The sequence below is a fragment of the Salvelinus fontinalis genome, chromosome 40 (assembly GCF_029448725.1).
Source record: "Salvelinus fontinalis isolate EN_2023a chromosome 40, ASM2944872v1, whole genome shotgun sequence".
Classification (NCBI taxonomy): Eukaryota; Metazoa; Chordata; class Actinopteri; order Salmoniformes; family Salmonidae; genus Salvelinus; species Salvelinus fontinalis.
The window spans coordinates 794,144-815,771 of NC_074704.1; the positions used below are offsets into that span (position 1 = coordinate 794,144).

Sequence of the window (21,628 nt, forward strand, 5' to 3'; positions counted from 1 at the left end):
ACGTCTGTTATTGAAATTATCTGCTGCGTTTCTCAGATTCAATCTGCTTCAGACATAAAAGCAGAAACGAATTATATGTGTACACGAAGGAAGAAACAGCAACATGAGATAAATTAACAGTTTTAAAAAGAAAATCAAAAACTATGGAGGAAGAGCAACATGAGATCCATAAAGATTTTAAAGAAGAAAATTAAAAAGAAGACAAAGTTACAAGGGAGTGCTGATGCTCTAGGTAACTGACGGGAAAGTGTGTATATTTTGCTAAAGCGGGGTAGTGTGGCCGAGCGGTCTAAGGCGCTGGATTAAGGCTCCAGTCTCCATGGAGGCGTGGGTTCAAATCCCACCACTGCCATCTTTGTTTGCGCAAGGACAAATAAAGGGAATCCAGCTTTTACCCCAATTCCCACGTCTGTTATTGAAATTATCTCATGCGTTTCTCAGATTCAATCTGCTTCAGACATAAAAGCAGAAACGAATTATATGTGTACACGAAGGAAGAAAGAGGAACATGAGATAAATTAACAGTTTTAAAAAGAAAATCAAAAACGATGAAGGAAGAGCAACATGAGATCCATAACAATTTTAATAAAAGAAGAAAATTAAAAAGAAGACAAAGTTACAAGGGAGTGCCGATGCTCTAGGTAACTGATGGGAAAGTGTGAATATTTTGCTAAAGCAGGGTAGTGTGGCCGAGCGGTCTAAGGCGCTGGATTAAGGCTCCAGTCTCTATGGAGGCGTGGGTTCAAATCCTACCACTGCCATCTTTATTGAGTTTGTTTGCGCAAGGACAAATAAAGGGAATCCAGCCTTTACCCCAATTCCCACTTCTGTTATTGAAATTATCTGCTGCGTTTTTCAGATTCAATCTGCTTCAGACATAAAAGCAGAAACGAATTATATGTGTACACGAAGGAAGAAAGAGCAACATGAGATAAATTAACACTTTTAAAAAGAAAATCAAAAACGATGAAGGAAGAGCAACATGAGATCCATAAAAAAAAAAATTTAAGAAGAAAATTAAAAAGAAGACAAAGTTACAAGGGAGAGCCGATGCTCTAGGTAACTGATGGGAAAGTGTGAATTTTTTCTACAGCAGGGTAGTGTGGCCGAGCGGTCTAAGGCGCTGGGTTAAGGCTCCAGTCTCTATGGAGGTGTGGGTTCAAATCCCACCACTGCCATCTTTATTGAGTTTGTTTGCGCAAGGACAAATAAAGGGAATCCAGCCTTTACCCCAATTCCCACGTCTGTTATTGAAATTATCTGCTGCGTTTTTCAGATTCAATCTGCTTCAGACATAAAAGCAGAAACGAATTATATGTGTACACGAAGGAAGAAAGAGCAACATGAGATAAATTAACAGTTTTAAAAAGAAAATCAAAAACGACGAAGGAAGAGCAACATGAGATCCATAAAAAAATGTATTAAAGAAGATAATTAAAAAGAAGACAAAGTTACAAGGGAGTGCCGATGCTCTAGGTAACTGATGGGAAAGTGTGAATATTTTGCTAAAGCAGGGTAGTGTGGCCGAGCGGTCTAAGGCGCTGGATTAAGGCTCCAGTCTCTATGGAGGCGTGGGTTCAAATCCCACCACCGCAATCTTTATTGAGTTTGTTAAGTTACAAGGGAGTGCTGATGCTCTAGGTAACTGACGGGAAAGTGTGAATATTTTGCTGAAGCAGGGTAGTGTGGCCGAGCGGTCTAAGGCGCTGGATTAAGGCTCCAGTCTCTATGGAGACGTGGGTTCAAAGCCCACCACTCCCATCTTTATTGAGTTTGTTTGCGCAAGGACAAATAAAGGGAATCCAGCCTTTACCCCAATTCCCACGTCTGTTATTGAAATTATCTGCTGTCTTTTTCAGATTCAATCTGCTTCAGACATAAAAGCAGAAACGAATTATATGTCTACACGAAGGAAGAAAGAGCAACATGAGATAAATTAACATTTTTAAAAAGAAAATCAAAAACGATGAAGGAAGAGCAACATGAGATCCATAAAAATGTTGATTAAAGAAGAAAATTAAAAAGAAGACAAAGTTACAAGGGAGTGCCGATGCTCTAGGTAACTGATGGGAAAGTGTGAATTCTTTGCTAAAGCAGGGTAGTGTGGCCGAGCGGTCTAAGGCGCTGGATTAAGTCTCCAGTCTCTATGGAGGCGTGGGTTCAAATCCCACCACTGCCATCTTTATTGAGTTTGTTTGCGCAAGGACAAATAAAGGGAATCCAGCCTTTACCCCAATTCCCACGTGTGTTATTGAAATTATCTGCTGCGTTTTTCAGATTCAATCTGATTCAGACATAAAAGCAGAAACCAATTATATGTGTACACGAAGGAAGAAAGAGCAACGTGAGATAAATTAACAGTTTTAAAAAGAAAATCAAAAACGATGGAGGAAGAGCAACATGAGATCCATAAAGATTTTAAAGAAGAAAATTAAAAAGAAGACAAAGTTACAAGGGAGTGCTGATGCTCTAGGTAACTGACGGGAAAGTGTGAATATTTAACTAAAGCGGGGTAGTGTGGCCGAGCGGTCTAAGGCGCTGGATTAAGGCTCCAGTCTCTATGGAGCCGTGGGTTCAAATCCCACCACTGCCATCTTTTTTGAGACAAATAAATAGAATCCAGCCTTTACCCCAATTCCCACGTCTGTTATTGAAATTATCTGCTGCGTTTTTCAGATTCAATCTGCTTCAGACATAAAAGCAGAAACGAATTATATGTGTACACGAAGGAAGAAAGAGCAACATGAGATAAATTAACATTTTTAAAAAGAAAATCAAAAACGATGAAGGAAGAGCAACATGAGATCCATAAAAATTTTAATTAAAGAAGAAAATTAAAAAGAAGACAAAGTTACAAGGGAGTGCCGATGCTCTAGGTAACTGATGGGAAAGTGTGAATATTTTGCTGAAGCAGGGTAGTGTGGCCGAGCGGTCTAAGGCGCTGGATTAAGGCTCCAGTCTCTATGGAGACGTGGGTTCAAATCCCACCACTCCCATCTTTATTGAGTTTGTTTGCGCAAGGACAAATAAAGGGAATCCAGCCTTTACCCCAATTCACACGTCTGTTATTGAAATTATCTGCTGCGTTTCTCAGATTCAATCTGCTTCAGACATAAAAGCAGAAACGAATTATATGTGTACACGAAGGAAGAAACAGCAACATGAGATAAATTAACAGTTTTAAAAAGAAAATCAAAAACGATGGAGGAAGAGCAACATGAGATCCATAAAGATTTTAAAGAAGAAAATTAAAAAGAAGACAAAGTTACAAGGGAGTGCTGATGCTCTAGGTAACTGACGGGAAAGTGTGTATATTTTGCTAAAGCGGGGTAGTGTGGCCGAGCGGTCTAAGGCGCTGGATTAAGGCTCCAGTCTCTATGGAGGCGTGGGTTCAAATCCCACCACTGCCATCTTTGTTTGCGCAAGGACAAATAAAGGGAATCCAGCTTTTACCCCAATTCCCACGTCTGTTATTGAAATTATCTCATGCGTTTCTCAGATTCAATCTGCTTCAGACATAAAAGCAGAAACGAATTATATGTGTACACGAAGGAAGAAAGAGGAACATGAGATAAATTAACAGTTTTAAAAAGAAAATCAAAAACGATGAAGGAAGAGCAACATGAGATCCATAAAAAAAAAAATTTAAGAAGAAAATTAAAAAGAAGACAAAGTTACAAGGGAGAGCCGATGCTCTAGGTAACTGATGGGAAAGTGTGAATTTTTTCTACAGCAGGGTAGTGTCGCCGAGCGGTCTAAGGCGCTGGGTTAAGGCTCCAGTCTCTATGGAGGTGTGGGTTCAAATCCCACCACTGCCATCTTTATTGAGTTTGTTTGCGCAAGGACAAATAAAGGGAATCCAGCCTTTACCCCAATTCCCACGTCTGTTATTGAAATTATCTGCTGCGTTTTTCAGATTCAATCTGCTTCAGACATAAAAGCAGAAACGAATTATATGTGTACACGAAGGAAGAAAGAGCAACATGAGATAAATTAACAGTTTTAAAAAGAAAATCAAAAACGACGAAGGAAGAGCAACATGAGATCCATAAAAAAATGTATTAAAGAAGATAATTAAAAAGAAGACAAAGTTACAAGGGAGTGCCGATGCTCTAGGTAACTGATGGGAAAGTGTGAATATTTTGCTAAAGCAGGGTAGTGTGGCCGAGCGGTCTAAGGCGCTGGATTAAGGCTCCAGTCTCTATGGAGGCGTGGGTTCAAATCCCACCACCGCAATCTTTATTGAGTTTGTTAAGTTACAAGGGAGTGCTGATGCTCTAGGTAACTGACGGGAAAGTGTGAATATTTTGCTGAAGCAGGGTAGTGTGGCCGAGCGGTCTAAGGCGCTGGATTAAGGCTCCAGTCTCTATGGAGACGTGGGTTCAAAGCCCACCACTCCCATCTTTATTGAGTTTGTTTGCGCAAGGACAAATAAAGGGAATCCAGCCTTTACCCCAATTCCCACGTCTGTTATTGAAATTATCTGCTGTCTTTTTCAGATTCAATCTGCTTCAGACATAAAAGCAGAAACGAATTATATGTCTACACGAAGGAAGAAAGAGCAACATGAGATAAATTAACATTTTTAAAAAGAAAATCAAAAACGATGAAGGAAGAGCAACATGAGATCCATAAAAATGTTGATTAAAGAAGAAAATTAAAAAGAAGACAAAGTTACAAGGGAGTGCCGATGCTCTAGGTAACTGATGGGAAAGTGTGAATTCTTTGCTAAAGCAGGGTAGTGTGGCCGAGCGGTCTAAGGCGCTGGATTAAGGCTCCAGTCTCTATGGAGGCGTGGGTTCAAATCCCACCACTGCCATCTTTATTGAGTTTGTTTGCGCAAGGACAAATAAAGGGAATCCAGCCTTTACCCCAATTCCCACGTGTGTTATTGAAATTATCTGCTGCGTTTTTCAGATTCAATCTGATTCAGACATAAAAGCAGAAACCAATTATATGTGTACACGAAGGAAGAAAGAGCAACGTGAGATAAATTAACAGTTTTAAAAAGAAAATCAAAAACGATGGAGGAAGAGCAACATGAGATCCATAAAGATTTTAAAGAAGAAAATTAAAAAGAAGACAAAGTTACAAGGGAGTGCTGATGCTCTAGGTAACTGACGGGAAAGTGTGAATATTTAACTAAAGCGGGGTAGTGTGGCCGAGCGGTCTAAGGCGCTGGATTAAGGCTCCAGTCTCTATGGAGCCGTGGGTTCAAATCCCACCACTGCCATCTTTTTTGAGACAAATAAATAGAATCCAGCCTTTACCCCAATTCCCACGTCTGTTATTGAAATTATCTGCTGCGTTTTTCAGATTCAATCTGCTTCAGACATAAAAGCAGAAACGAATTATATGTGTACACGAAGGAAGAAAGAGCAACATGAGATAAATTAACAGTTTTAAAAAGAAAATCAAAAACGACGAAGGAAGAGCAACATGAGATCCATAAAAAAATGTATTAAAGAAGATAATTAAAAAGAAGACAAAGTTACAAGGGAGTGCCGATGCTCTAGGTAACTGATGGGAAAGTGTGAATATTTTGCTAAAGCAGGGTAGTGTGGCCGAGCGGTCTAAGGCGCTGGATTAAGGCTCCAGTCTCTATGGAGGCGTGGGTTCAAATCCCACCACCGCAATCTTTATTGAGTTTGTTAAGTTACAAGGGAGTGCTGATGCTCTAGGTAACTGACGGGAAAGTGTGAATATTTTGCTGAAGCAGGGTAGTGTGGCCGAGCGGTCTAAGGCGCTGGATTAAGGCTCCAGTCTCTATGGAGACGTGGGTTCAAAGCCCACCACTCCCATCTTTATTGAGTTTGTTTGCGCAAGGACAAATAAAGGGAATCCAGCCTTTACCCCAATTCCCACGTCTGTTATTGAAATTATCTGCTGTCTTTTTCAGATTCAATCTGCTTCAGACATAAAAGCAGAAACGAATTATATGTCTACACGAAGGAAGAAAGAGCAACATGAGATAAATTAACATTTTTAAAAAGAAAATCAAAAACGATGAAGGAAGAGCAACATGAGATCCATAAAAATGTTGATTAAAGAAGAAAATTAAAAAGAAGACAAAGTTACAAGGGAGTGCCGATGCTCTAGGTAACTGATGGGAAAGTGTGAATTCTTTGCTAAAGCAGGGTAGTGTGGCCGAGCGGTCTAAGGCGCTGGATTAAGGCTCCAGTCTCTATGGAGGCGTGGGTTCAAATCCCACCACTGCCATCTTTATTGAGTTTGTTTGCGCAAGGACAAATAAAGGGAATCCAGCCTTTACCCCAATTCCCACGTGTGTTATTGAAATTATCTGCTGCGTTTTTCAGATTCAATCTGATTCAGACATAAAAGCAGAAACCAATTATATGTGTACACGAAGGAAGAAAGAGCAACGTGAGATAAATTAACAGTTTTAAAAAGAAAATCAAAAACGATGGAGGAAGAGCAACATGAGATCCATAAAGATTTTAAAGAAGAAAATTAAAAAGAAGACAAAGTTACAAGGGAGTGCTGATGCTCTAGGTAACTGACGGGAAAGTGTGAATATTTAACTAAAGCGGGGTAGTGTGGCCGAGCGGTCTAAGGCGCTGGATTAAGGCTCCAGTCTCTATGGAGCCGTGGGTTCAAATCCCACCACTGCCATCTTTTTTGAGACAAATAAATAGAATCCAGCCTTTACCCCAATTCCCACGTCTGTTATTGAAATTATCTGCTGCGTTTTTCAGATTCAATCTGCTTCAGACATAAAAGCAGAAACGAATTATATGTGTACACGAAGGAAGAAAGAGCAACATGAGATAAATTAACAGTTTTAAAAAGAAAATCAAAAACGACGAAGGAAGAGCAACATGAGATCCATAAAAAAATGTATTAAAGAAGATAATTAAAAAGAAGACAAAGTTACAAGGGAGTGCCGATGCTCTAGGTAACTGATGGGAAAGTGTGAATATTTTGCTAAAGCAGGGTAGTGTGGCCGAGCGGTCTAAGGCGCTGGATTAAGGCTCCAGTCTCTATGGAGGCGTGGGTTCAAATCCCACCACCGCAATCTTTATTGAGTTTGTTAAGTTACAAGGGAGTGCTGATGCTCTAGGTAAGTGACGGGAAAGTCCGAATATTTTGCTGAAGCAGGGTAGTGTGGCCGAGCGGTCTAAGGCGCTGGATTAAGGCTCCAGTCTCTATGGAGACGTGGGTTCAAAGCCCACCACTCCCATCTTTATTGAGTTTGTTTGCGCAAGGACAAATAAAGGGAATCCAGCCTTTACCCCAATTCCCACGTCTGTTATTGAAATTATCTGCTGTCTTTTTCAGATTCAATCTGCTTCAGACATAAAAGCAGAAACGAATTATATGTCTACACGAAGGAAGAAAGAGCAACATGAGATAAATTAACATTTTTAAAAAGAAAATCAAAAACGATGAAGGAAGAGCAACATGAGATCCATAAAAATGTTGATTAAAGAAGAAAATTAAAAAGAAGACAAAGTTACAAGGGAGTGCCGATGCTCTAGGTAACTGATGGGAAAGTGTGAATTCTTTGCTAAAGCAGGGTAGTGTGGCCGAGCGGTCTAAGGCGCTGGATTAAGGCTCCAGTCTCTATGGAGGCGTGGGTTCAAATCCCACCACTGCCATCTTTATTGAGTTTGTTTGCGCAAGGACAAATAAAGGGAATCCAGCCTTTACCCCAATTCCCACGTGTGTTATTGAAATTATCTGCTGCGTTTTTCAGATTCAATCTGATTCAGACATAAAAGCAGAAACCAATTATATGTGTACACGAAGGAAGAAAGAGCAACATGAGATAAATTAACAGTTTTAAAAAGAAAATCAAAAACGATGGAGGAAGAGCAACATGAGATCCATAAAGATTTTAAAGAAGAAAATTAAAAAGAAGACAAAGTTACAAGGGAGTGCTGATGCTCTAGGTAACTGACGGGAAAGTGTGAATATTTAACTAAAGCGGGGTAGTGTGGCCGAGCGGTCTAAGGCGCTGGATTAAGGCTCCAGTCTCTATGGAGCCGTGGGTTCAAATCCCACCACTGCCATCTTTTTTGAGACAAATAAATAGAATCCAGCCTTTACCCCAATTCCCACGTCTGTTATTGAAATTATCTGCTGCGTTTTTCAGATTCAATCTGCTTCAGACATAAAAGCAGAAACGAATTATATGTGTACACGAAGGAAGAAAGAGCAACATGAGATAAATTAACATTTTTAAAAAGAAAATCAAAAACGATGAAGGAAGAGCAACATGAGATCCATAAAAATTTTAATTAAAGAAGAAAATTAAAAAGAAGACAAAGTTACAAGGGAGTGCCGATGCTCTAGGTAACTGATGGGAAAGTGTGAATATTTTGCTGAAGCAGGGTAGTGTGGCCGAGCGGTCTAAGGCGCTGGATTAAGGCTCCAGTCTCTATGGAGACGTGGGTTCAAATCCCACCACTCCCATCTTTATTGAGTTTGTTTGCGCAAGGACAAATAAAGGGAATCCAGCCTTTACCCCAATTCACACGTCTGTTATTGAAATTATCTGCTGCGTTTCTCAGATTCAATCTGCTTCAGACATAAAAGCAGAAACGAATTATATGTGTACACGAAGGAAGAAACAGCAACATGAGATAAATTAACAGTTTTAAAAAGAAAATCAAAAACGATGGAGGAAGAGCAACATGAGATCCATAAAGATTTTAAAGAAGAAAATTAAAAAGAAGACAAAGTTACAAGGGAGTGCTGATGCTCTAGGTAACTGACGGGAAAGTGTGTATATTTTGCTAAAGCGGGGTAGTGTGGCCGAGCGGTCTAAGGCGCTGGATTAAGGCTACAGTCTCTATGGAGACGTGGGTTCAAATCCCACCACTCCCATCTTTATTGAGTTTGTTTGCGCAAGGACAAATAAAGGGAATCCAGCCTTTACCCCAATTCACACGTCTGTTATTGAAATTATCTGCTGCGTTTCTCAGATTCAATCTGCTTCAGACATAAAAGCAGAAACGAATTATATGTGTACACGAAGGAAGAATGAGCAACATGAGATAAACTAACATTTTTAAAAAGAAAATCAAAAACGATGAAGGAAGAGCAACATGAGATCCATAAAGATTTTAAAGTAGAAAATTAAAAAGAAGACAAAGTTTCAAGGGAGTCCTGATGCTCTAGGTAACTGACGGGAAAGTGTGAATATTTTGCTAAAGTAGGGTAGTGTGGCCGAGCGGTCTAAGGCGCTGGATTAAGGCTCCAGTCTCTACGGAGGTGTGGGTTCAAATCCCACCACTGCCATCTTTATTGAGTTTGTTTGCGCAAGCTATCACATGTTCTGTTTTTTTTCAGGATTTTTTTACGTACATGTAGGACCATGCAAGGGAGAAAATAACAAATGTTGTGTGGCACGGATGGGGTTGCAACTCACGCGTGCAGTCCATTGCTTCCCACCATTCTCCACAGACATACCCATTGGGTTACCAATTTTGGTTTGATTTCATGAACAAAAGCACAAGTTAGAACACAGCCTCTCTATTCTGATGTCAGGTCCTCTGATCAGGAACATATCCACAATGGGAAGTAGAAAGGATTCCCTCCAGAATGTGTTATTTCATGTCAATTCAGGTTCTCTAACTGGTTAAAACTCTTTCCACAGTGGGAACAGTGGTAGGGCTTCTCTTCTCTGTGTAGGGCCCTGTAAAATCTTTTTTTTTTGCGTGATTCTGTTGAGTTTTTCCCCAAATTCTGTTTTCTCCATTATGTTTTTCCAAGTTTCCCTTATTTTTTCAGGTTTTTCGCTCTCAAAAATCAGGCTTTCTTTAATAGATAACTAAATACTTTGGATGTTCTAAGTCCACAACAATAATTAAACCACATCAGGAGACCACTTTTGAGGTCTGGAAAAAACTTGAGAAATTTCCATTTTAGTGCACCCCTAGCAAGCGGCTATTGTTTAGCTGTGTTTTTGGAAAGCATAGACTACGGAGAAAGTTCTCTCTCGGTGGACAGGGCCACCTTGGAAAGGGAGTTGGGCCTTTCCAGGGCACGCTTGTAAGAATCTGATTGTCCAAAATGGTTTCCGACAAGCCTTATACGGTTGTCCTTCTTTGTAGTTGTCCTGGGGTCCAGTCGCTTGTCGGGTAGTCCTGAACCGAACTACAGAGTTTATTTTCCTTCCCTTCGCTCTTGGAGATGCTTCTTTGAAAATAGGCCAGCCAGCAGTGTCGATGGTTCCCCATTGGGGCGATGAGAGTAGCGTAATATAGATGGTTTTGAGAAGAGTAGTAGAATGGTTCTACTTAGATTAGCTTTCGAAGATACTTTCGTCACCTAATCAGCTGTACCAGTGATTGTCCGCAATGGTGATTTTATCATCTCCACCTCGTGTTGAGATTCAAAGTTCAAACCACTTTAAAAGTGCAGCAGCAGCTTCACGTTTTTCTTGTCTGGTTCATTTCTTAACACATTTATAAAGTTTATTCGAAAGGGGTGTTGAGGATCGGCGTAGAAGATATGTTGTTACCTACCCTTACCACCTGGGGGAGGCCTGTCAGGAAGTCCAGGATCGAGTTGCAGAGGGAGGTGTTTAGTCCCAAGGTCCTTGGCTTAGTGATGAGCTTTGAGGGGACTAGGGTGTTGAACGCTGAGCTGTAGTTAAGGAATAGCATTCTCACATATGTGTTTCTTTTGTCCAGGTGGGAAAGGGCAGTGTGGAGTGCAATGGAGTGTGCATCATCTGTGGATCTGTTGGGACTGTATGCAAATTGGAGTGGGTCTAGGGTTTCTTGGATAATGGTGTTGATGTGAGCCATGACCAGCATTTCAAAGCACTTCATGGCTACAGATGTGAGTGCTACGGGTCGGTAGTCATTTAGGCAGGTTACCTTAGTGTTCTTGGGCACAGGCACTATGGCGGTCTGCTTAAAACATGTTGGTATTACAGACTCAGACAGGGAGAGGTTGAAAATGTCAGTGAAGACACTTGCCAGTTGGTCAGTGCGGGCGCGCAGTACACGTCCTGGTAATCCGTCTGGCCCTGCGGCTTTGTGAATGTTGACCTGTTTAAAGGTCTTTCTCACTTCGGCTGGGAAGAATGTGATCACACAGTCTTCCGGAACAGCTGGTGCTCATGCAAGTTTCAGTGTTATTTGCCTCGAAGCGAGCATATAAGTAGTTTAGCTCGTCTAGTAGGCTTGTGTCACTGGGCAGCTCTCGGCTGTGCTTCCCTTTGTAGTCTGTAATGGTTTGCAAGCACTGCCACATTCAAAGAGCGTCAGAGCCGGTGTAGCACGATTCGATCATAGTCCTGTATTGACGCTTTGCCTGTTTGATGGTTCTTCGGAAGGCATATCGGGATTTCTTATAAGCTTCCGGGTTAGAGTCCCACTCCCTGAAAGCGGCAGCTCTAGCCATTAGCTCAGTGCAAATGTTGCCTGTAATCCATTGCTTCTGGTTGGGGTACGTACGTACTGTCATTCTGGGTACGACATCATCGATGCACTTATTGATGAAGCCAATGACTGATGTGGTGTACTCCTCAATGCCATCAGAGGAATCCCGGAACATATTCCAGTCTGTGTTAACAAAACAGGCCTGTAGTTTAGCATCTGCTTCATTTTACCACTTTTTTTATTGATCAAGTCACTGGTGCTTCCTGATAAAAAATGTTGCTTGTAAACAGGAATTAGGAGGATAGAATTATGGTCAGATTTGCCAAATGGAGGGCGAGGGAGAGCTTTGTATGCGTCTCTGTGTGTGGAGTAAAGGTCGGCTTTTTTCCTCCTGTTGCACATTTAACATGCTGATAGAAATTAGGTAAAACTAATTTAAGTTTCCCTGCATTAAAGTCTCCGGCCACTAGGAGCAGCGCCTCTGGGTGAGTGTTTTCTTGTTTGCTTATGGCGGAATACAGCTCATTCAATGCTGTATTACTGCCAGCCTCTGACTGTGGTGGCAGGTAATCAGCTATAAAAAAAATACAGATGAGAGCGTTCTAGGTAGATAGTGTGGTTTACAGCTTATCATGAGATGCTCTACCTCAGGCAAGCAATAGCTCGAGACTTCCTTAGATTTTGTGCACCAGCTGTTTTTTTTTTTTTTAAACTAGTCGCCGCCCCTTGTCTTACCAGACGCCACTGTTTTATCCTGATGGTGCAGCGTATAACCAGCCGGCTGTATGTTGATAGTGTCGTCGTTCAGCCATGACTCCGTGAAGCATAAGATGTTACAGTTTTGAATGTCCCGTTGGTAGTTTAATCTTCCGCATAGGTCATCTATTTTATTGTCCAAAGATTGCACGTTTGCTAGCAGAATGGAAGGAAGTGAGGGTTTATGCGATCGCCTAAGAATTCTAAGACGGCAGCCCGCCCTCCGGCCCCACTTGTGCGAAGTTAGGTAAAACAATTATCTCTTACAGCTTCTCAAATCACAGCTTCTCAAATCACACCTCTCTCTAAACAAAAACATTTTAATCATTTTTCATATTTCATGCACAGATGGAAATTTCACAGATATAGTGGGTATACTTTCCAAGTTACAGTAGTTCCTTTAAAACATTTTTAATGACATCACAAAATAACAAGCATGATTACATTAGTGTTGTATAGTCTTTAAAACATTTTTAATGACATCACAAAATAACAAGCATGATTACTTTAGTGTTCTTTAGATCGCTTCAGACCGTTCCCCGCGTTCTATGTTAGAAATATTGTTCCCGTATTCACTTTTGAACATGTCAGAGTATCGGCAGGAAAAGTCTATTGAAACAATGGACATTCCTTTGAATCTGGGAGAGGGAGACCTGAATCTTCTCCCCTTGATTTACAACAGGATGTGAGTTGTTGATCCTCAATAGTTATTTCCTATCCCCTTTCTGCGGGTGAAAGGGGGTCTGATTGAAGTAATTAATTGCAAACCTGATCTGACCTATTTGGATTCTCGTGGACAATTATCACAATCTTCAGAAAGATGCAGGAAATATGATTTGCTGAAGCATTCTGTTCATGTCATGATGAACGTGAGCAAATTAATACATTTTCAATACATTTAGTTGATTCCCTACTAAGCTCAATACATTTCAGAATATTGTTGAATTGCATTTTATTTTCTGGATTCTGAGATTTCATCCGTTTTCTCTGTATCACAGATTTTTATAGGCCCCCAATCTGTGTCCACTCATGTGAATACAGACTCCCTAACCCGGCAAAAGTCTTTCCATATTAGGAGCAATGGAAAGGCTTTTCTCCAGAGTGTATTCTGTTATGTGTTTTCAGGTTAACTAACACGGTAAAACACTCTCCACTGTAGGGAGACAAGGCTTTGTTCTCAACTATCTTCATACCGTCTATTTGAGAGAACCCTTCACCACACTAACAACATTGGAAAAGCTTTGCCCCTGTGCGTATTCTCTTATGCTCTTTTAGGTACCGTAACTTAGCATAACTCTTTCCACACTGGGAACATTGGAAAGGTTTTTCTCCTATGTGTGTTGTCTCATGAGTTTTTAGGTCCCCTGATCGTGAAAATGCCTTTCCACAGTGGGAACAGTGATAAGGCTTTTCTCCTGTGTGTGTCCGCTCATGCTTTTTTAGGTGCCCTAACTGTGTAAAACTCTTTCCACAATGGGAACATTGGAATGGCTTTTCTCCAGTGTGTATTCTCTCATGCCTTTTCAGGTTAGCTACCACGGTAAAACTCTTTCCACACTGGGAACATTGGAAAGGCTTTTCTCCTGTGTGTGTTCTCTCATGAGCTTTTAGGTCCACTGATCTTGAAAATCTATTTTCACATTGGAAGCAGTGGTAAGGCTTTTCTTCTGTGTGTGTCCACTCGTGCTGTTTTAGGTTCCCTAACTGAGTAAAACTTTTTCCACAGTGGGAACAGTGATAAGGCTTTTCTCCGGAGTGAAGTTTCTCATGCCTTTTCAGGTTGACTAACACGGTAAAATTCTTTCCACACTGGGAACATTGGAAAGGCTTTTCTCCTGTGTGTATTCTCTCATGCCGTTTTAGGTACCCTAACCAGCTAAAACTCTTTCCACAGTGGGAGCAGTGATGTTGTCTTGCTTGTTTGGGCGTCTCCAAGTGTGGTTCCCCTGAAGGACTCTTCCCGCCGTCAGATTGAGAGTCTGGTCTCTCTCCTGCCAAAAACAGACAGAATATCTAGTTAAACAGAGACCTGAATGAAACCTCCACATGATAAAACGGTCTTCCTATGAGGTTTAATCCAGACTAGATCCCTCAATAAAAGAGAGTTTGTCGTGACAGTGGCTGTAGGGTAATATCCAATCACTTTTTGAAAGCATCCCCTTTTGATAATGAAAAAAAAAACTTTCCATACATGTTTGCCAACGGAAGAAGTGGTCAGAAAGTGACTTTTTGGACCTGAATGTCAAAACATTCCCAGGAGATCAAGGTGCTCAAAGTTGACCCATTTTACATACTCCACATTCATGTCTTTATCACTGCAAGAGATAAACGGTTTGAGTTTGATATCATTTAAAACCTTCCAAACAGTCAAACTATTTGATTATTCCTAGATTCTTTTTCTTCATAAAAATGAGGTACTAGGTTGCTTTTGCTGCCTCTGGTACTGGGGGGGGGGGGGGGCCTTGAACGTGTGCAAGACATCATGAAATCAGACGATTATCAGTGTGTCCAAATACTGGGTCTCCACTGAAGGTTGTGGGTCTTCCAGCAGGACAACGACCCCAAACACACATCAAAAAGCACCCAGGAACGGTTTAGAAAGAGATACGGGACTGTTCTGGAGTCACTAACGAAGAGTCCAGATCAGAAACATTTAAAACCTACGGTGAGAGCTGAAAACAGCAGTTGGTGGAAGACACAAATGTTACATCTAATATGTTTTTTTATAACTGCGCAAATTTAAGGTGGGTGAGTGCAAACTTGAATATTGTGAAAATTCTGTGTAACTTCCAGCGCACGTTGGCTGAAGGCTGTATCCGCTTTAAGTTACAGTTTTAAACAGTGGTCAAGTAGGCTACTGTGGCTATTTGATCATAATGTAGGACAACCAGAGTGGCCTACCATGGAAAAATGCATCCCATAACATGGAAATAGCTGTTCTATTGTTCAGGCTACAGTAGCAACCAATGTGTGGTGTTCAATGTAGACCTACAATCAATAAGACTTTTTGAAAAAAAAACATGCAGGGCTTTACATTAACCCTGTTTATCCACTTGTCCTTCAGACAAGGAAATGACTGAACATGTTGTGTTTGATGCAAGCAACCAATTTACAAAATAAAATGCATAATTATTCCCCGTACCATTATTACAGAGAATCAGACACATTATGCTACCCTCTGCCTATTGGCTACATAGTTTATTCAAGCCCGTCTCAAAATAACACTGCCACCACTAACTCTGACTCTCTTTTCAACGATGGCTAGAAATGTACACGTTATGTGCTCTTGTAGGAAACAATCACCCCTTTGGCTGACTACAAATTATCAATAACTGGGCTAATAACTCCGTAATTAGCAAAGGATATGAACAAATGCGCCCACGTGTAAAACTTTTTTTTTTTACAATTTCTGACAAGCGAGCACTTAGATATGGTCATTTTCACGTTTTTATAAATTCTTAGAATGTTTGGGAATGACCTATACTGAGGCATTTGTGAACATTCTATAGCAAAACAGAGTGGGAAAGTGGCCGTGTGTTTGGAGAATTAATAGACTGCAGTAAATACAACCTAATAAAAACATCTGTCTCGTCCAGGACCAGAGTCTACACAGACCGGTGCACTATAGCCAATCAGAGCTACAGTAGATCTTTATGCAAACGAGTCATTTGCTACACGGGCCCTGATATCATTCACTTTGAACTGGACTGTGTGTTTACAGGCAGGACCCAGAGTCTAAACAGACCGGTGCGCTATAGCCAATCAGAGGACTGTGTGTTTACAGGCAGGACCCAGAGTCTACACAGACCGGTGCGCTATAGCCAATCAGAGGACTGTGTGTTTACAGGCAGGACCCAGAGTCTACACAGACCGGTGCGCTATAGCCAATCAGAGGACTGTGTGTTTACAGGCAGGACCCAGAGTCTACACAGACCGGTGCGCTATAGCCAATCAGAGGACTGTGTGTTTACAGGCAGGACCCAGAGTCTACACAGACCGGTGCGCTATAGCCAATCAGAGGACTGTGTGTTTACAACTGTATATCATTAGAACACATTCAGCAAAAAGCCACAAAATGCACCTGGATGGATTTCTGTAACTACGGAAACACCATGGGAGTCCTCTTTACATTTGGGAACTTTACAGTCCTATTGATCAAACAACCATGAAAAGGTAAGCTATATTTCCCTTTATGCACAACAACAAGATCAACAACTAATGCTAGCCAGACCAAGGATGAGCTAAAATCTAACGAAGGAACATTAGATAAAACCCTCTCAAACAGTCAAAATTGCACTGATAAATGATGAGTATGCAATTGTAAGGGGGCCTGTTCGTCCTTCTGCAGCTTGTCTGCCAATGTATGCTTGTCCCAACCAAGCACCCAAGCCAACTGGCTAAAGTTGGCTAGCTTGCTACTTCCAGATACAAATGAGAGAACACCTCACTCGGACCATTTTCCTCATCCTAGCAGAGCTGGTTAAGCTGTTTACATGTTATCTAGCCGGTTCGTAACTAACTTACTTTTTTTGCCAACGTTTACTGCCAACGGGTGTTGTCGTGTTCGTAAATTCCTCAGTTATTCTGCTCTCTGGCACACTCAGACGAGAGTGCTCTGAAATCGGAGTAGCTAGCCAGAGTGAATTTCTGAAGAGACATGCTAACTGGATAACAGTCGTTCAAGTTCAGTATAGCTAGCTAGAATGGCAATTCCCATTTCTTGCTAGCTAACCAAATGACACCTGCTTCTCTAGCTGTGGAGCTACCAAAAAACAACATGAGGGGAAAAGTCAGTCACTCAACCACTCCTCCAATGACATCACATCCTCCCAGCAGCTAGCTAGCTAATGTTAGGCTACATGTTTTTTAGCATGCTAAATAAAGAGCTACAGATACGCTAGCCTATTAGCCACTGACTTGTGACCATTTGCCTTGCTAATCAGATTGTATTGACATTCCCAACCTTACTTACATTCATCTGTTTTTGTCCAAAACATTGAGTCATTGAAACTGAAACAGTGCATCCCAAATGGAGGCAACAAACAACGTACCAGACCAGCTGTGATTTACAACCTGATAGCAATATTTTTGGGACCACCAAGAAATGTATTGGTGAATTATAATAATTATCCATTGAACTGCATCCATCTATTCTGCCAACAATGCCTTAGTGTATGTCATGGAACTTTGAGACAAATATAACCTATTTTTAAAAACCTTGTATAGAGTTTGTTTAAGTAGCATAAACTGGGAATTCGACTGATATTATGATTGACTGTTTGCTTCATATCTGCAAAATAGTTAAAAACACTGCCATTTCCATTTCAAACCGGCAGACCAAAAAAATATCCACAACTAAATATAAGTGTTGATATTAGTTGGCAGGGGCCTTTATTTCAACATTGTGTTTGGATGTATTTCTGATACCTTCTCTGGGGTCTTAGAGGTTCTCTAAGGTTCTCTAAGGTTCTCTAATGTTCCCCTTTTCATCTGTTTGACAAGAAATCAAAGCCTTTACTTTTTCCTAATTTATAGAAATCAAAGCCTTTACTTACTCCTAATTTATAGAAATCAAAGCCTTTACTTATTCCTAATTTATAGAAATCAAAGCCTTTACTTTTTCCTAATTTATAGAAATCAAAGCCTTTACTTATTCCCAATTTATAGAAATCAAAGCCTTTACTTATTCCCAATTTATAGAAATCAAAGCCTTTACTTTTTCCTAATTTATAGAGATGGAAGATGGTTCAAAAGTATATATGCCTAAATAAAAAAATAAAAAATTTAAAAAAAAAAATATATATATATATATATATATATACACACACACAATCACGTAGCTTTCATTTGATACCCAATTTGACATGAACTTCTCGTTGGTGCTCATCGGTCCTTTTACATGGAAATGCCCATATCGGTTTTACCATTTAGAAATGAAATCACGACATGCATCTAGTCTCCGCCATTTTAAAAGGTGTCATAAGTACTTGTACAAATTCACTGAGGCCCCGAACGTGTATTAAAGTAGTCAAACGTGTAGTATTTGGTCCCATATTCATAGCGCGCAATGACCTCGTCAAGTTTGTGACTCAACAAATTTGTCGGATAAAACTTGTTCTGGTTGTGTTTTAGATTATGTTGTGCCCAATATAAATGAACGTTAAATATTGTATTGTGTCACTTTGGAGCCCCATTTATTGTAAACAAGAATAGTATACGTTTCTGAACACTTCTATCTTCATGTGGATGCTACTATGGTTATGGATAATCATGAATGAATCATGAATAATGATGAGTGAGAAAGTTAGAGGCATGAATATCATACCACCCAAAAATGCTATCCTCCCCTGTTATTGGTAATGGTGAGAGGTTAGCATGTCTGAGGTGTATGCCTCTGTAATGGTGAGAGGTTAGCATGTCTGAGGTGTATTCCTCTGTAATGGTGAGAGGTTAGCATGTCTTAGGATTATGCCTCTGTAATGGTGAGAGGTTAGCATGTCTGAGGTGTATGCCTCTGTAATGGTGAGAGGTTAGCATGTCTTAGGGAGTCTGAGGTTTATGTCTCTGTAATGGTGAGAGGTTAGCATGTCTTAAGGGGTCTGAGGTTTATGCCTCTGTAATGGTGAGAGGTTAGCATGTCTTAGGTTTATGCCTCTGTAATGGTGAGAGGTTAGCATGTCTTAGGTTTATGCCTCTGTAATGGTGAGAGGTTAGCATGTCTCAAGGGGGTCTGAGGTTTATGCCTCTAACTTTCTTAGTCCTCAATATTCACTATTCATTTATGATAATCAGTAGTCCTGTTAGAATCCACATTCATGTAGAAACATATTATATTCTTGTTTACAAGAATAAATACCCTCCAACAAAATGTTGGAGGGTATTCTGTACTGTCGCTTCATGAAACATTAGAGCTCAAATCCAAAATGGTGGAGAATAGAGGCTAAATTAAACCTTTTAGCGTCACTGAGCAGTAGTGAAAAGTATGTAAGTAAAAATACTTTAAAGTACTACTTAAGTAGTTTTTGGGGGTATCTGTACTTTACCATTTATATATTTTTTTACAACTTTTACTCCACTACATTCCTAAAGAAAATAATGTACTTTTTAGTCCTGACACCCAAAAGTACTTGTTACATTTCGAATGTTTAGCAGGACAGGAAACTGGTTCAATTCACACACTTATCATACTGCTTCTGATCTGGCGGACTCACTAAAACACAAATGCTTCATTTGTAAATTATGTCTGAGTGTTGGAGTGTGCCCCTGGTTATCAAAAAAAAAAAAATTATAATTTGACAATTGTGCCATCTGGTTTGCTTAATATAAGGAATGTGAAATGATTTCAACTTTTACTTTTTATACTTTATACTACTTTACAATGACATTTACTTTTGATTCTTAAAGTATTTGGTTTTAAATATACTTAAGACTTTTACTCAAGTAGTATTTTACTGGGTTACTTTCACTTTTACTTGAGTAATTTTCTATTAAGGTATCTTTACTTTTACTCAAGTATGACAATTGGGTACTTTTTCCCACCACTGTCACTGACGGATGAGTTTGGAGAAAGGTAACCACTCTCAAATTCATAGACAGAGCCATGGATGCAAGGACTGACCATGCCTGAGATCAAAATGGCAGTTTCAACCACGTTTTGAGGCTATACAGTGTTTGTTTACAATTACATTGTTTACACACAATGGAGTAAACCAAGATTGGGTTCAGTTGAACTAAGTAGGACAGTTGAACTAAGCTCATTGGGTATTTCTAAGTTATATTCTCTAAGAATCAATGGCTAGGCCTCTGTATCACTAATTAAAAGTCCAAACATGTATTTGCCAATCACAGATTTCCCATTTAACAATTCCTACAGTACTGAACAACATATTTAATTGTTCAACTATGGTGGAATGCCCCTTTGGCTTTAAAACCATACATTAATTCAACAACTGAATTTGTGTCCGTGTTTAAGACAATACTCACTAGTGTCAATCAGATCTCCAGTCTCCACTTCCTCTCCTTCAACCTCCTCCTTTTTCACTCCTAAAACAACTTCCTCCTCCTCTTTTATTGAGATAGCCTCCTCTTCCTCTTTTACTCCAAAAGGTTCTTTCTCTTCTTTCACTATAACATCCTCTTCTTTCGACGTGATAGCCTCCTCGTCCTCCTGTTTTATTCTGAAAGCTTCTTCCTCTTCTTTCACTGTAATATTCTCCTCTTCCTCTTCTTTTACGACAATGTACAGACCCAGAGCTTCTTTCTCCGTCCAGCAGACCTCTTCTTTAGCAGTAAGGGAGTAGCTTAGTGAGCTCATGGTTGGGCTACCTAAAATTAGCATTAGCCTAGTGCTAGGCTCAATATAATCAACCTGAACAAATGTGTAAATTTTAACAAGCAAATTACACCGAGAATAATACACACAAAAATGGTCTAAAGTGCTTCAATGTTTCGTTTTTACATTGGCTAACTACCGAGTGGCGACTGAATGAATCAGTGGCCTTGTTGTTGAAGGAGCGTCCCGTGTCACGTGGTCCACTAGATTCTTCTTCGATGAGGTTTAACTGCAGTTAGCATCCAATAAATGTTGCATTACCGCCACCTACTAGACTGGAGTAGAACTCCCTTATACTTTGCTTTATTATTATTTTTATATATAAGTAAATCAAATACCCTACAATCACAAAAAACCTACAACCCTACTCCACTATTTAAATCGATTTAGTCCTACCTCAGCCAGTAAGGATGGACACCTAAGAATCTGTTCTTAACTGACTTGCCTAGTTAAATAAAGGTTAAAAAAAAAAAAATTTAACGCACCCTGTAACTCGTCAAGTCTCGCACACCCAAATAGCTCTCTGCAGCTGCCCCCACCACCTCAATTGGCTACACATACGGCGCAGCCTACACATATGGCATAACCTACACATACGGCGCAGCCTACACATACGGCATAGCCTACACATACGGCACAGCCTACACATACGGCACAGCCTACACATACGGCATATCCTACACATACGGCATAGCCTACACATACGGCATAGCCTACACATACGGCAGCCTACACATATAGCGCAGCCTACACATACGGCGCAGCCTACACATATAGCGCAGCCTACGCATACGGCATAGCCTACACATACGGCATAGCCTACACATATAGCGCAGCCTACGCATACGGCGCAGACTACACATACGGCATAGCCTACATATACGGCATAGCCTACACATACGGCATAGCCTACACATACGGCGCAGCCTACACATTCGGCACAGCCTACACATACGGCATAGCCTACACATACGGCGCAGCCTACACATACGGCATAGCCTACACATACGGCACAGCCTACACATACGGCATAGCCTACACATATGGCGCAGCCTACACATACGGCATAGCCTACACATATAGCGTAGCCTACACATATAGCATACCTAGCAGTACAATCTCTAAAAACAGTTGTACAATGTGATGTGCAATAAAATACCCAGAGTTTGATGTCTAAACCACA

At 40.5% G+C, this 21,628-nt stretch overlaps 1 protein-coding gene and 25 non-coding genes across 26 annotated transcripts; 25 read left to right on the plus strand and 1 right to left on the minus strand.

The window, feature by feature from the left end:
* Positions 1-270: 270 nt before the first annotated feature.
* On the plus strand, positions 271-352 carry trnal-aag (transfer RNA leucine (anticodon AAG)). The gene has a single exon. It is a non-coding gene; the product is annotated as a tRNA-Leu (tRNA).
* Positions 353-679: 327 nt separating this feature from the next.
* Positions 680-761, plus strand: trnal-aag (transfer RNA leucine (anticodon AAG)). Its single transcript has one exon. It is a non-coding gene; the product is annotated as a tRNA-Leu (tRNA).
* Positions 762-1,096: 335 nt separating this feature from the next.
* Positions 1,097-1,178, plus strand: trnal-aag (transfer RNA leucine (anticodon AAG)). Its single transcript has one exon. It is a non-coding gene; the product is annotated as a tRNA-Leu (tRNA).
* Positions 1,179-1,514: 336 nt separating this feature from the next.
* Positions 1,515-1,599, plus strand: trnal-aag (transfer RNA leucine (anticodon AAG)). Its single transcript has one exon. It is a non-coding gene; the product is annotated as a tRNA-Leu (tRNA).
* Positions 1,600-1,678: 79 nt separating this feature from the next.
* On the plus strand, positions 1,679-1,761 carry trnal-aag (transfer RNA leucine (anticodon AAG)). Its single transcript has one exon. It is a non-coding gene; the product is annotated as a tRNA-Leu (tRNA).
* A 336-nt stretch (positions 1,762-2,097) lies between these two features.
* Positions 2,098-2,179, plus strand: trnal-aag (transfer RNA leucine (anticodon AAG)). The gene has a single exon. It is a non-coding gene; the product is annotated as a tRNA-Leu (tRNA).
* A 332-nt stretch (positions 2,180-2,511) lies between these two features.
* Positions 2,512-2,593, plus strand: trnal-aag (transfer RNA leucine (anticodon AAG)). The gene has a single exon. It is a non-coding gene; the product is annotated as a tRNA-Leu (tRNA).
* A 320-nt stretch (positions 2,594-2,913) lies between these two features.
* Positions 2,914-2,996, plus strand: trnal-aag (transfer RNA leucine (anticodon AAG)). The gene has a single exon. It is a non-coding gene; the product is annotated as a tRNA-Leu (tRNA).
* Positions 2,997-3,328: 332 nt separating this feature from the next.
* Positions 3,329-3,410, plus strand: trnal-aag (transfer RNA leucine (anticodon AAG)). Its single transcript has one exon. It is a non-coding gene; the product is annotated as a tRNA-Leu (tRNA).
* A 326-nt stretch (positions 3,411-3,736) lies between these two features.
* Positions 3,737-3,818, plus strand: trnal-aag (transfer RNA leucine (anticodon AAG)). The gene has a single exon. It is a non-coding gene; the product is annotated as a tRNA-Leu (tRNA).
* Positions 3,819-4,154: 336 nt separating this feature from the next.
* trnal-aag (transfer RNA leucine (anticodon AAG)) lies at positions 4,155-4,239 on the plus strand. The gene has a single exon. It is a non-coding gene; the product is annotated as a tRNA-Leu (tRNA).
* A 79-nt stretch (positions 4,240-4,318) lies between these two features.
* Positions 4,319-4,401, plus strand: trnal-aag (transfer RNA leucine (anticodon AAG)). The gene has a single exon. It is a non-coding gene; the product is annotated as a tRNA-Leu (tRNA).
* A 336-nt stretch (positions 4,402-4,737) lies between these two features.
* On the plus strand, positions 4,738-4,819 carry trnal-aag (transfer RNA leucine (anticodon AAG)). Its single transcript has one exon. It is a non-coding gene; the product is annotated as a tRNA-Leu (tRNA).
* A 332-nt stretch (positions 4,820-5,151) lies between these two features.
* Positions 5,152-5,233, plus strand: trnal-aag (transfer RNA leucine (anticodon AAG)). Its single transcript has one exon. It is a non-coding gene; the product is annotated as a tRNA-Leu (tRNA).
* Positions 5,234-5,554: 321 nt separating this feature from the next.
* trnal-aag (transfer RNA leucine (anticodon AAG)) lies at positions 5,555-5,639 on the plus strand. The gene has a single exon. It is a non-coding gene; the product is annotated as a tRNA-Leu (tRNA).
* A 79-nt stretch (positions 5,640-5,718) lies between these two features.
* Positions 5,719-5,801, plus strand: trnal-aag (transfer RNA leucine (anticodon AAG)). Its single transcript has one exon. It is a non-coding gene; the product is annotated as a tRNA-Leu (tRNA).
* Positions 5,802-6,137: 336 nt separating this feature from the next.
* Positions 6,138-6,219, plus strand: trnal-aag (transfer RNA leucine (anticodon AAG)). Its single transcript has one exon. It is a non-coding gene; the product is annotated as a tRNA-Leu (tRNA).
* Positions 6,220-6,551: 332 nt separating this feature from the next.
* Positions 6,552-6,633, plus strand: trnal-aag (transfer RNA leucine (anticodon AAG)). Its single transcript has one exon. It is a non-coding gene; the product is annotated as a tRNA-Leu (tRNA).
* Positions 6,634-6,954: 321 nt separating this feature from the next.
* On the plus strand, positions 6,955-7,039 carry trnal-aag (transfer RNA leucine (anticodon AAG)). The gene has a single exon. It is a non-coding gene; the product is annotated as a tRNA-Leu (tRNA).
* A 79-nt stretch (positions 7,040-7,118) lies between these two features.
* trnal-aag (transfer RNA leucine (anticodon AAG)) lies at positions 7,119-7,201 on the plus strand. Its single transcript has one exon. It is a non-coding gene; the product is annotated as a tRNA-Leu (tRNA).
* A 336-nt stretch (positions 7,202-7,537) lies between these two features.
* On the plus strand, positions 7,538-7,619 carry trnal-aag (transfer RNA leucine (anticodon AAG)). The gene has a single exon. It is a non-coding gene; the product is annotated as a tRNA-Leu (tRNA).
* Positions 7,620-7,951: 332 nt separating this feature from the next.
* trnal-aag (transfer RNA leucine (anticodon AAG)) lies at positions 7,952-8,033 on the plus strand. Its single transcript has one exon. It is a non-coding gene; the product is annotated as a tRNA-Leu (tRNA).
* Positions 8,034-8,353: 320 nt separating this feature from the next.
* On the plus strand, positions 8,354-8,436 carry trnal-aag (transfer RNA leucine (anticodon AAG)). Its single transcript has one exon. It is a non-coding gene; the product is annotated as a tRNA-Leu (tRNA).
* Positions 8,437-8,767: 331 nt separating this feature from the next.
* On the plus strand, positions 8,768-8,850 carry trnal-aag (transfer RNA leucine (anticodon AAG)). The gene has a single exon. It is a non-coding gene; the product is annotated as a tRNA-Leu (tRNA).
* A 332-nt stretch (positions 8,851-9,182) lies between these two features.
* On the plus strand, positions 9,183-9,264 carry trnal-aag (transfer RNA leucine (anticodon AAG)). The gene has a single exon. It is a non-coding gene; the product is annotated as a tRNA-Leu (tRNA).
* Positions 9,265-12,417: 3,153 nt separating this feature from the next.
* Positions 12,418-20,635, minus strand: LOC129839552 (gastrula zinc finger protein XlCGF17.1-like). The gene is made up of 2 exons (XM_055907074.1): positions 20,097-20,635; positions 12,418-14,104 (listed from the first exon to the last, which is right to left on the minus strand). The coding sequence occupies exons 1-2, from the start codon at positions 20,449-20,451 to the stop codon at positions 13,335-13,337; spliced, it is 1,125 nt and encodes a 374-aa protein (XP_055763049.1). The 5' UTR covers positions 20,452-20,635; the 3' UTR covers positions 12,418-13,334.
* Positions 20,636-21,628: the final 993 nt, after the last annotated feature.